The 12,918-nt window shown below is 37.0% G+C and overlaps 1 protein-coding gene across 5 annotated transcripts in view; it reads right to left on the bottom strand.

Moving 5' to 3' along the window:
• Positions 1-12,918, bottom strand: part of Lrrc40 (leucine rich repeat containing 40) — a 43,814-nt gene that overhangs the window by 26,684 nt on the left and 4,212 nt on the right. For all 5 annotated transcript variants that reach the window (XM_036190674.1, XM_036190675.1, XM_036190676.1 and 2 more), the window contains exons 4-9: positions 10,741-10,870; positions 6,859-6,982; positions 3,419-3,561; positions 2,278-2,450; positions 415-502; positions 252-297 (exon numbers count right to left, since the gene is read on the bottom strand). In XM_036190674.1, coding sequence (XP_036046567.1) covers positions 252-297; positions 415-502; positions 2,278-2,450; positions 3,419-3,561; positions 6,859-6,982; positions 10,741-10,870 — 704 coding nt within the window. The remainder of the gene's footprint in view (positions 1-251; positions 298-414; positions 503-2,277; positions 2,451-3,418; positions 3,562-6,858; positions 6,983-10,740; positions 10,871-12,918) is intronic.

Below are 12,918 nucleotides of genomic sequence, written 5' to 3'. Positions count from 1 at the left end.
AGCTGCCATGTAGATGTTGGGAAACAAACCTGAGTCTTCTACAAGAGCAGAAAGTGCTCTTAACTGCTGAGCCCTCTCTCCAGTCTCTCAAGCACTTTTATATGTGATAGCCTGTATGAATACAGAATTTGAACCACGAATGCCAGACACTCTTCCTCTAATATCCATATCCAGAGAACATTTAAGTTCATGTTCTGTTAACATCATCAGTTTTATACATCTCTTCAAAATACAGGAGGAAATGGCAATACCTTTGATCTTGCTTCGCAGGTATTTTAGGACTTCTTGAGTTCCTTTCTGAAAGGTGGAGACAGAGGCTCACTGTTAGCCAGGCACTCTTGGAAGTTTTGTGCATCAACACATATACCTGAATTTTAATTTAAAAATAAGGTGCTAAATTCTAATAATACTTACAGCTATAATTTCTCTTCGAATGGTTCTTAAAGGATTTCCTTCTAGTGCCAGGAATTTCAAATGAAGGTTTCCCAATGAGCAGGGCAGACTACAGAACAGATTGATTTCAGGGAAACAGTACATGTAAGTCTAACACAATCAAAGGCATGACTACAAAGTAACAAATGACAAGACATATCATGTAATCATCTCAAGGAAGAGCCATGAATAGACGTAAATATTCCCCTTCAAATGCTAAACATACAAAGGGACAGCCAGACACATTTCCAACTTCATACTAAAGCTGCTAAAAGACATGCACCATAAAGTATCTGCTCTATCTGCCCAGTGCTCCCAGAGAGATGCTAAAATAACCAGCTATGAGCAATCTTAGCCCAGTGATAAATCAGACTTCACCCAATTATAGAAAGGCACCTCCAAAAACTAGAACTCTTACTGTAGAAGACTCTAATTCAGTGGTGCCTTACAACCTCTTTTTTTTTCCTTTTACTGCTTAAGTGAGCCCAAACCCATGTAGGAAAGAGCTACCCAGTGGAAAATGATATGGTGTTTCAGGCACAAGAAGGCTGGCTATCTCCTGGCAAGCAGCTCCAGCAGCAGTGAGGAGTTCCATGTTAGAAAGTCTGTAGGGCACAAACAGCTACAATGGCTGGGAACCACATCCCTTGTCTTCATCCCACTCAAAACCTAACGTGTTCCCTTGTTGTGTAACGCTGAAAGTCTCATCTCCTTAAGATTCGCAGGTTAATCCTTTCTAAGCATCATGTTCTGTAACTCTTCACCATTCTTTCCACATTACTCTGCTCTTCTCCATCTGCTACTAAAGGCAATTAATCTGAGGTTATCTCCCTCACTTCCATCCCTTCTCCCATTGCTACTGCAACCACATCCCAGGCCTCATCACACAGCTGTCAACAAACTGGATAGAGAAAAGTCTCTTCGTGACAGATATTACTGAGCTAAACTGACAGGTCATTTTTAAGGCCTGCCAGCCCTTTCCAAAGCATTATACTCACTATCATCAACTGGCTGCTTTAATGAGTGTACACTCAGGGCAGTGTCTTCATGGTGTGCTGGTGGCTCTGAACTGATTATTGGGCCCAAATTCTTAGACTTCTCTACTTGGACCCTATTTAGGATTCCCAAGCTGTGTTTGTGTTGTTTCCTCCTGATGTACGGATCATACACATCAACTTTCACATGAAATTAAACATCCTAGTTTAAAGATCAGCTGCTGGAACTCCGGGGCTGCCTGGTCTGAGCACGAGTGTGCTCTCAGGTGTGTACGCACCAGGTTACTAACCTGCTTCACTCTAATCTTGGTCCTGTCTGAGTTCTCTAATCATAAATCCTTTCATCACCCAAGCACTTTGTTTCTCTCAATTCTATGTTCGTCATCCAAGTTCAACAGATACCTATGAAGCACTTGCTCTGTCAAGGCATGGATAACAAGCATCTGGAAATGGAGCCATGCATGAAAGATTCAAAACAGCCCTTAAGAGTTCTGAAATGCGCTAGGCGGTGGTGGTGCATGCCTTTAATCCCAGCACTTGGGAGGCAGAGGCAGGTGAACCTCTGTGAGTTTGAGGCCAGCCTGGTCTACAAAGAGAGTTCCAGGACAGCCAGGACTGTTACATAGAGAAACCTTGTCTTAGAAGAAAAAAAAAAAAGTTCTGAAATGTGTCTACACATCTGCCTTCATTAATGTATTAACTTGGCTGCCAAGGAAGAAAACTAATCTTTCTCTGTATACAGTATGAGCTCAATACATAACTAATAGTTTTTTAAAAAAGATTACAAAAACTAATTACAATCCAATGCAGAATGAATTCTAATTTCTAGCCATTTAATTTTTAATCATACCTACTAATATCATTGTTGCTCAAGTCAAGTCTTTCCAAAGACTGCAACAGGGCCATTTCCTCAGGAACAGACTGCAGCTTGTTGCCCCTTAGGTCCAGCACAAGGATGGCCTGCAGGTGTTGAAGATGCTCTGCCCCTAACATTTCAATCTGGTTTTCACTTAAGTACAATTCCTATGAAATCACGTATAAGAAATTTCATTCAGCTTTACACTAAACAATGAAAACAAGTGTGAATACTTTTAGTTTTAAATGATTGCAACACAGAGAAAAATCAACATTGTAATTATCATGGTATTAAATATAAACCATTTTAAAGCTAAAATATGATGAAAGGAAAACATTTTTCTGACAATTTCAAAATAATTATTGTTCAACCTGGCAGAAACATTCTTTACAACACTAAAGCAAGAAACAGGTTATTAATTACATTTACAAAAATAAAAGTATAAATCTAAACATAGTACTGATGAAAAACCAGTTTCAAAACAAATGAACCCATTCGAAGCTGTTTCCATGGTAACAAGTATGTTACAGAATTATCACTAGAGACCATTACATACACCACCTTCCTAACAGAATCTAAAATTAGCAATAAAAATTTGCCATAGTGAATGGAATCTTCCAGCACTTTAAAAAATTCACCACCATGATTCTACTTAAAAGAAACTTTCCTGACACCAAAAGAGAACTAAGGCACAGCAAATCCAGAACGAGGCAGCATTAATACTACACTAAGGGTCAAAAGATTAATCTGGAAATGTCACTGCAATCAGGAAAACCTGAAAGGTGGCAACCTAAAGAATGAGGCCCACACCTTCCCCACTGTGGCTATGGGTCCCCTCTCAGTACAGCCCAGCAGAACACCTTACCTCACATCACTACAAGGCTCTTCTTCAGTCACAAATTACTTACTACATGAATTACACAAATCCCTACTCCTGAAAAATAATTCTTTCTTTTCATTACCAACAAATTATCAGTACTCTCAGTAGTAGACTAAAATTTTGAAAGATACCAACAAAGAAAAAATACCATTCATACAATACTTATGACCAAAGATTAGCTACCTTTTAAAAACCTCAATTTCATAAATAACTTTTAGAAAACACACAATGGTGTAAGTATTAACTAAATAGTACCTTTAGTTGCCTAGAAGAAGGAAATTCAGGTAGAACACGTAATTTATTCCTCCGTAAATAAAGCAATTCCAGTGATTCCATGCTGCCCACATCAGGGGGCACAGTCTCCAGGAGATTGGAGTCACAATCCAAATGCTTTAATCCTACAATACATATTCAAAGACAATAAAAAATACTTTAACACAGAAAAATATCAGATCATAATAAACATGTCACAGTGAAGACTTCTGAGCCTGTTCCCATAGATTTGACAATCAAAAACATGCATGTGTCCTTGAACTGAATGAATGAAAATTGATTTTTACATTTAATTAAAGAGAAATGGTAATATTAAAATCAATATTGAATATTCCAGACTACCTCTGAAATACAGTTAAAATACAGGTACCCTGCTAAACTACTCTGAAGTATATAAATGGTGTAATCGGTACAGCTCTCAATTACTCCTCTTTAAAAGAGCTTAGTGTAACTAAAGACATCTAAATATACATGTGCATTTGTTGAATGAGGGAATGTGATAGGCCTATCCTATGACCAGTAGTGGCTTAGACATATTTGTATTTTTATGCAAGCCTTGGATTTCTATATACTCCCTCCCATTCTTTTATCTATCCATGTTGTCTCTTCCTTTTCTCAGTCTTCTCTGTGTTCAATTTTATGTGTAATGTACACGGGTATGTTTGCATACAGGTACAGGTACACATGCATGTGAAGAACAGATGTTGCTGTTCAGTATCTTCTATCTTTCCCATCTCTTAATGAACCAGGATCTCAATGATTAAACCATTAAGTCCCAGAGGACTTCCTGTAAGCACTTCCCCTGCAGAGATCTTACACATGTGCCAGGGATCCAAACTCAGAACCCCATTTTGTAGGTAAGCATCCTGCCAACTAAGCATCTCCCTAGCTCCAACATGCTCTCCCTAATAGCTAAGCTAATCATTATGTCCAACAAGATCAGACCCTGTATGTCAAGAATGTCTTTACTTTCAGCATCTTCATCTCCTGGATATCTCTTCTTCATTCATTGGTTTGCTTTTGGAGACAGGGTTGCTGTCCTCCCCACTACATAGTCTAAGCTGGGCTCACATCTGGATTCCCAAACCTCTTGCCTCACTCTCCTGATGGCTGGGAATATGGAAGCATACCATCATTCTTGCCTGATGTGTATCTTTCTTTTCAAAAGAAAAAAAAAGTATTCTTTAAGGATTTAACAAGGAATTTTTCTTCCTTAACTATATTATAGAATTTTCCAGCTTAAGACTGAAAATGTTTTTCAAAAAATTCATCCTCAACCCTCCAATTGTACTAGAATAAGCAATTATGCATTCTGCAACTTATTTTCCTAACTTCAAGCTGTCAATTTCAACATAATCCAAAACTACACTGATATGCCACCTTCAATTCCCGTTTAGTATACGAAGATGCTAACTACTTTTTTTAAAGTACAATTTTTAACTTCTAATAAAAGTTTATATTGTAAAAGTTTAATATTTTTGAGTGCCCTGCCTGCCCCAACAGTTTATATATTACTTGACTAGAATAATGAGGGAGAAAAAAAATGGTGAAGTGATCCACTCAAATCTAGAGAATTCTATGAACAAAAGTTTATTGTAGGATAGATAACAGCACTGACTGGCTGCTCTTTCAGAAGTTCAGTTCAGTTCCCAGCACCCACATAACGACACACAACCACCCACAATTCCAGTTCCAAGGGATCCAACATTTTCTTCTGACCACTGCAAATATGATGCGCATACACATAAAACACCCACACAAATGAAATAAATAAAATCTAAAGAGAAAGGGTATTGTAAAGTCAGGGTCAATCAGGAGCACTGGCTGAGGGATAAAGCAGTGCATTGGGAGTGGGGAGATACAAACTCAGCTCTAAACTTTAATTTCTAATCCCATAATTACCAGTCCTTAAAGTAGAAAAAAAATCCTATCTCATTTACCTTATAGTCACTACTGTGACTAAAACAATGGCAAACAAGAAAAACAGCATTCTAGTTACACAGCATAACATGAATGTAGAATGGGCTCTGTTCACCAATAACGAATAACAAACACATGTCCTGTGTGAACAGAAGGAAGACACTGCAGCATGGCTGAGAACAGAAACTCACAGTCAAGGAGTCATCAGGGTGCTGTATGAGCTCAGATGCTCTGCTGCTGTCTTGACATGCTCCAGTTATAAAAACAAAACAAAACAAAAAAATATCCTTCTGGTTGATTCAGTGGTAGCACTTCCCTAGCACATATAAGGTTCTGAGTTTGATCTTGGCTGGGAAGGAGGGAAGAAGCCATGTTCCTTACATTGTACTTCTCGTTACATACTGCTTAGTTTAGCGTGGCAAATAATCTGGCTATAGTTTAGTGCAGTAATATTATTGAAAAATGGAAAAAATAGGTAAGTACCTGTATCTAAGGTCAAGGTCTGCCCAAAATAACTTCTTTAATAGCAGAGTTAAAGTAAAACAAAGACTTACAATTTAATTCAAACTTATTTACAATCAATTGCAGAAAAATCACATCTACGACTTCTTTCATTAAATAGAGATGTAAAAATATGAACAGGAGCGAGGCATGGCAACTGCCCTGTGTAATCCCAGCACTAGGGAGGTGAAAGCAGAAAGATCAAAGCCAAGTCTGAAGCTAGCCTGGTTTACATGAGATAGCATAGCTCAAAGTCTTTATCTGTCTCTCAGTATATAACTTATAATTATATTTTCTCGAAAAATATCTTGTAGATTATTAGCAAAAGACTAGCTATGGTAAACAGTCTACAATGGGTAGTGTAGTGCAGTCACAAACCCAGAAATACTAACCATGTTATGTTTCCTGCCTTTAAACAAAAAAAAGTTTTACACTCTAAATTAAGAGCTCTGAGATAGTCAATACAAATATGCAGGCACCAAAATGTACCTGTGTCCTTTAATGTTACCTCTGCAACACTCTAAACTGGCAATGATGAATGATCAAAAGCACTAGCTTTTGATATTTCATTATTTTTAAAAAAGGATTAACAATCTAGGCACTCAGACAAAGCAGGACTCCCACTTGATATCATTACTTCAAAGCCATGGAGAAACTACAGCTATATCCATCCCCATACCTCACAGGTGGAGACAGCTGAGAAGGAAAGGATGGCAAATAAACACACTAAGACAGCATGAAGCAGATCTTCATCAATATTTCAGTGTGTACTTTTCCTCTACTCCCAGTCACATTTTCATTTTGTTGTATGTCTACATGTCTTTTGGTAGTCTTTCTTTAGGTAGACCCTAGATATAATGGTCTGGAGAAAATCTTACTAAGGAGCATTTGTATTTACAACACAAAAAAATTAATTTCTTTCTCTATAATTATCCTATTATTTTTCTGAAAGAAAGATACATCAGCCTTCAATTCATACAGAATTTAATATAGAGATTTACTTTTCATTCTACTTATCTCTGCTGGCAAACTCTTCAGCTGGTTACTGGAAAGGTTGAGTCGCAGCAGACTTGACAGCAAAGCAAAACCAGCAGGCACAGTTGCAAGACGATTGTTTGAAAGATCCTTTGAAAAGAGGACAGAATGAATCCATAAATGAGTAAATAGCAATAAATAGATACCCATGAAAGAAATTTCAGAGTTATGAAGAAATTTTAACATGAGAGATAAATAACTTCAGAGGAATAGATATTTTCAGCTTCAGTCACCGTCTCATAAACCGCGATTCATTCAAATGCCCCTCTTCAATACCTCCAGATCCACTGTGTCCATGAAAGTCACGAGAAGGAATTAAAATCAGTTCTTACTTCAAAAGAATTTACATGACAGTGTCTACTAATCTCAAGTCATACATCACTATGCAATCTCTCTGCAGTAGAACATGTGATACAAAAGAAGGTAAGAGAAATCTGGAAGTTAAATGGTTAAGTAAGGATAGGGAAGGGTGATGGAGAAGCAGAGGTGGGGAAGGGGGCTAAACAAAACTAGGATGTATGAAAAAACCTTACCCAAAAACAAACAAACAAAAAAACAGTACTGTGTAAGCTAAGTGAAAAATATAATTATAATCTGTACTGAATAGGAAACTTCCTCCATGCTGGCTAGCTTTCAGAATTCCAGAAAGCGTAGCCACTGGGAAGAAAGGTTACAATGAGCTTAATCAATACTGGATCCTGCATGCTGCAATACTGACCTGCTAGGCAAGATGTACCTACAGTAGAGGCTTGACTGTTATGAGGGTAACAACAGCTTTATGCTTGGATATGAGGCCTGCTCCATGGAAGAGAATTCATGCTGGCATTGTAAACATGGTCAAAAGCCCAAGGCTGGGGAGGTCATAGGCTCTGGGAGTGGGGTAGGGGAACTTACTACTGTTATTTTGCTAAATGGCCACATTGTTAAACTGCATTCTAAGTGTTTATAATCATAGATAAGTCCTACTCTCAATCTTGACTAGAATAGCTTCTTGCAGTAGGCAACAGTTAATATAAACACAACTAGTCAAAGTGCTGAGAAAAACAAGTGCTCAACCCTGAACGAGACATATACAACATAACATTGCCCTCAAAGCTCAGACACTGAGGAAGAAGTGGGTAGAAAGAAATATAAGAGCTGGAGGACAGGGAGAAGGGTTGTTTTCTGGACATGGCACAGCCACTGGACTCAGCAGCTGTGATTATCTGCACCATTAAGCCAACAAGTTAAGCCAAAATTCCAACAGGCAGCATTAACTAGACTTATTGGGTTACATAAAAGAAAAACAAAAGGAAAGGAAAGGAAAATGTGGGGGCATTAGATGGGAGTGTCTCAGAAGGAAAAGTTGGGGTGGGCATAATCAAGATATAATGTATTCATGTATAAAATTTTCAAAGAATAAGATATTCTAAAAAAAAAAAAAAATTGGAAGTCAGGCTGAAGGACATTTGGGAACTCTCTTTACTGTATTTTTACAGTCTTTTCATAATTCCAAAATGAACTAATTACTGAAAATGAAAAGTTCCTAACAATGAAATTAAGAAATTCCAAAACCATATGAAGAACTCAAATTATTTTAATAATCTCTTCTAAATTCTAAATAGTATTAAGATGGTCAAATTATTATTATATAAGAACACTTAGCTGGGCGTTGGCGGTGCATGCCTTTAATCCCAGCACTCGGGACGCAGAGCCAGGAGGATCTTTGTGAGTTCGAGGCCAGCCTGGTCTCTAAAGAGAGTTCCAGGAAAGGCACAAAGCTACACAGAGAAACCCTGTCTCGAAAAAAACAAAACAAAATTAAAAAAAAAAAGAACACTTGGGGCTGGAGAGATGTCTCAGCAGTTAAGAGCACTTGTTCTTGCAGAGGACACAGGTTCTATTCACTGCACCTGCATGGCAGCTCCCAACCACTTGTAACTCCAGTTCCACTTCTGGTTTCTGCAGGCACTAGGCACACATGCGGTACAGAGACGTACACACAGGCAAAACACCATACACTTATAACAATTTTTTAAAAGCAAATGTGATATATAAGCTGAAACATATTTATACCAAGCCATTCTTTCAACAAATGTTTACTTAGCACTGTTGGGCTAAGTAAGTTCTACATATCAGGAAATATTAGCCTACATGATTATAGGTATTTATATTTTAATCTGTTTTGATGTATTTTCCACATTGATATTTTATTTAATATTGAATCTTTAAGAAAAATTCTCAATTGAAATATCCTTTCATTATGCAAATGACCTCTGGTAATACATTAAGTAGAAAGAGAAAACTTCACTTATTACAAGGTTTCTTTTTAATTTTCACCTCTAAATTATGCCCTTTATTTAAAAAAAAAAAAAAGAAAGAAAGAAAACAAACAAACAAACAAACAAACAAAAAACAACCCACAACTTTTGGAACTGGAGAGATGACTCACAGTCAAGAGAGCAAGCTAGCTGCTCTTCAGAGGACTCAATTAAATTCCCATCACCTACAAACACCTGTAACTTCAGCTTCAAGGACTCCAACACCTTCTTTCGGCACCTGCATAAATGCGGCATACACTCACATAAAAATACACACATGAAATAAAAATATATTTCAAATTTTTGTAAAGTTAACTTACAAAATTAAAATATTTATATGAAAGTCTGATGGCTCCCTCTTTCATTTTATCTACAAATGCCTTTTACTTCCCAAACCTTACTTCCAATGCGATTACATTGAAAGACAATTTTTAATTTTAAACACAAGCACATATGACAGACAGATGAAGGAAGGTATACATATAGAATAAACACTTAAACACTCAGAAATAACTTTTGCATTAGTAAGAAATAAAGTTTAAGGCTAAAATGATAAGTCAATTTTCTGAAACATGCCAAGGACAACAAGAACCCAGTACGAAATAATGAGGGCACATATTACGGGCTATAGCCTCTCAGTGAGAGGACAAAGTCTTTTGGTTGAAGCACCTTACAGTAGACTCTCATCCTGTTATAAAGGAGAAAAAAGGAATGTGCTTTAGAGACAAACTACCATCTTTCAATTTTAATTTCATTCTTTTACAGTTGTATGACTTAGGACAAATTTCTTGTTGTTGCATAAGCATTGGTTTCTTACTTTATTAAGGGTCAGACCTACTTACCTTGCCATATATAAGGCAATACAAACTGTCTATGATTTTTATTCTTAAAATTATTAAATAATACTATACTGACTTATGGTTGACTCTAGTTAAGGAAGATGAAAGCCTTGCCAGAAAAAGTGCCAATTTGAAAACTGGAGTAAAGTAAGCACTGAGGAGATTGGAATATGCAACCCAGGGCCATGGGGTAACACAGAAAATAGAATATATAATATAGAAAGGATAGGAAAAAAAAGAGCTGATATACTTTGTAGACTGCTTTCCTCTACTCTATTAAGGTATAAAAGCCTCTGGGATAGGGACTGGGTAGACTGTTCAGCGGTTAAGAGCACTGAATGTTCTTCAAGAAGACCCAGGTTTGGTTCCGAGCACCTACATGACTCACAACGGTCTGTAACTTCAGTTACACCCTGGTATCCAGAAGAGTGTTGAATACTCTGGAACTGAAGTTACGATTATCGAATGCCCTCTTTCAAAAACATAAAAGAAAAAAGTCTCTGAATAATGAAGTCATGTCCACTGTTTCTCTTCCAACTTCTACTCCTGAAGTATAACTGGTAGTAATTCGGCAATCCAATTAAAATTAATTTCTAGTAAGCTACTCACAAAATGAGCTGTCTGTGTCCTATAATTTGAATCATATTTATTTTCTCAGCCTAGTGAAAATCCCACCAAATCATGCAAAAATCAAAGAATCATCACTTACTAAATCTTCTAAGCTGGAAAGGTGCTCAAAGCCTTCAGGTATGCACGTAAGCTCATTGTGTTGGAGGTGCAGTGCCTTCAGGTTTTTTAAACTTGTAATTTCTTCAGGAAGCATTTTCAGTTTGTTATGGCTATTGGTTAATAAAAAATGCTGAGTTACTTGGTAGACTATATAAGAAATATTTATCAAAGGCATTATTGTCAACTAACCACATGGACTCATCATAACAATCAAATGGTGCTATCTGTTCAAGTTTTTATCAAGATCTACATCTCTAAAATATACAATCATTAGCAGAAATCTCAATCAACAAAATTAAAGTTTGAAAGAAAGCCAACAATGAAAAATGTTCTTAAGTAAGCATAAATAACTTGTAAACTTTTGTTTGCTTGCTTATAATCTGCTTATTTAACATGCAATAAGGGACTTATTGAATTCTTAAATTTTTATATTGTTCCCAAAAAAATATGGCCACATACACATTATTATGAAACTGTGCAATATTTTTCTAACATTTATTTATTTTTATGTGTATAGGTGTTCTGCTGCATATATGTCTGTGTGTCTGGTATGCACCGAGGCCAGAAGAGTGTTGGATGCTCCAAAACTGGAGTTACAGACATATGTGAACTGCTGTTTGAAATTGAACTCAGAGCCTCTAGAAGAGTACCACAATGTACTTAACTGTTGATCCATCTCTCCAGCCCCTGAAACTGTATCTGATATGAAGGTTGGGTTTTAATTTCACATTCAAAACAAAAGCTGTTATTTCTGTTTTCAGGTATGGTAGATCTGGCATTACTCAATTTGATTCTATACTTGATTGGCCTTTTTAATTGAACTCTGCTGAAGAGACACTCAACCTACTGATATAAAAGTCCCAATAAGCACAATATACTTCCTGGTAATTAAGAGATGAGTGAGGCCTTGATACTGTGGCTTAGTTGGTTAAAGCAGCTGTCTAGTAAACAGGAGATCCTGGGATCAAATCCCAGCAATACCGCTGTACAGAACAAAAGGTAGTGCACTTTTCTCTGTCTTGAACCACAGTTAATCTTTGCCACATGCAGGGCATGGTGGCACATGCCTTTAATCCCAGTACTCAGGAGGTTTATATTTATTACATCAAAATAAAACTATATAGAAGAAAAGCTCAAAAGGTGTTTATAAAATATAAACAAGTAACTGTTGAAGCTCTGACTACTGAAGGCTACTAAGCTAGTCAGAAGATTTGATAGGACCTAGTTGGGAAAGGCAGTCAATCTAGCAGTCTAGATTTTATTTCATCCATTTCTTTCTCTTACCCATCACTCTACCTGGCCGGGCTAAGCCCACCCTACTCCATGCTCACTCTTTTTCTTGTCCAATTCTTTCTTCCTGCCTTGAGCCTCATATGCCTGGCTTCTGGGGGAAGAGGCTGTACTGCAGCTTCATATGTAGTCGTCTTGCTGCCGTATATTAAGTTTTTAGCAAACTGTTATAGGGGCTGTTTACTCTCCTAGTTAATGTACCACCAAAAAACAACTTCAAGTATTTTATGTCCAATACGTCTGTAACTATATGTATTTTATAAACAGGTTAGTCAAACTATGCTTTAAGTACCTTGTGTTTGTTCTTCTGAAAGAACTGCAGAGCTTGAATTATTTATATAACACAGATAAGACAAAGATACTTTCTTAATCTGGATGTGTACCAACAGCAAAAGATTAGTTATCACCTTGGGTGCCTATCCTCACATACAGTAGCAATGTAGTCCTAGAAACATGTCTATGCAGCCCAAAGGTGCTCGGACACATTTAACTACTGACAGTAAAGTAATGAAGGCCGGGGCTTAGCTCAGTTGCTGAGCATATATGAGGTCCTAAGTTCACCAATAAGTACCACAAAACCCAAAAACACAAATCAAAATCAATTTAAAAAGCACAAAATTCTTCACTATCAATGCAATAATTAGTATTTCTAACCTAACACATAATACCTAGATTTTTAGGCTATCAGGGAACTTAAACCTATGATTCTGATGGTTTTCTTAAACAAGAGCTAACAGTATCTCCTAACATAAAAATCAACTGGCCTCAATTTGTAAAATCAAAGAGGGCATAATAAATTGTAAAAACCAAACACATATACAAATAAAGTTGCTGGGTACAGTCCCACAGACTTGTGAAGCCAAGGCAG

Source organism: Onychomys torridus, chromosome 6 (assembly GCF_903995425.1).
Source record: "Onychomys torridus chromosome 6, mOncTor1.1, whole genome shotgun sequence".
NCBI classification, from domain to species: domain Eukaryota; kingdom Metazoa; phylum Chordata; class Mammalia; order Rodentia; family Cricetidae; genus Onychomys; species Onychomys torridus.
The sequence above is the reverse complement of the archived record's forward strand: the minus strand, read 5'-3'. Positions and strand labels throughout refer to the sequence as shown.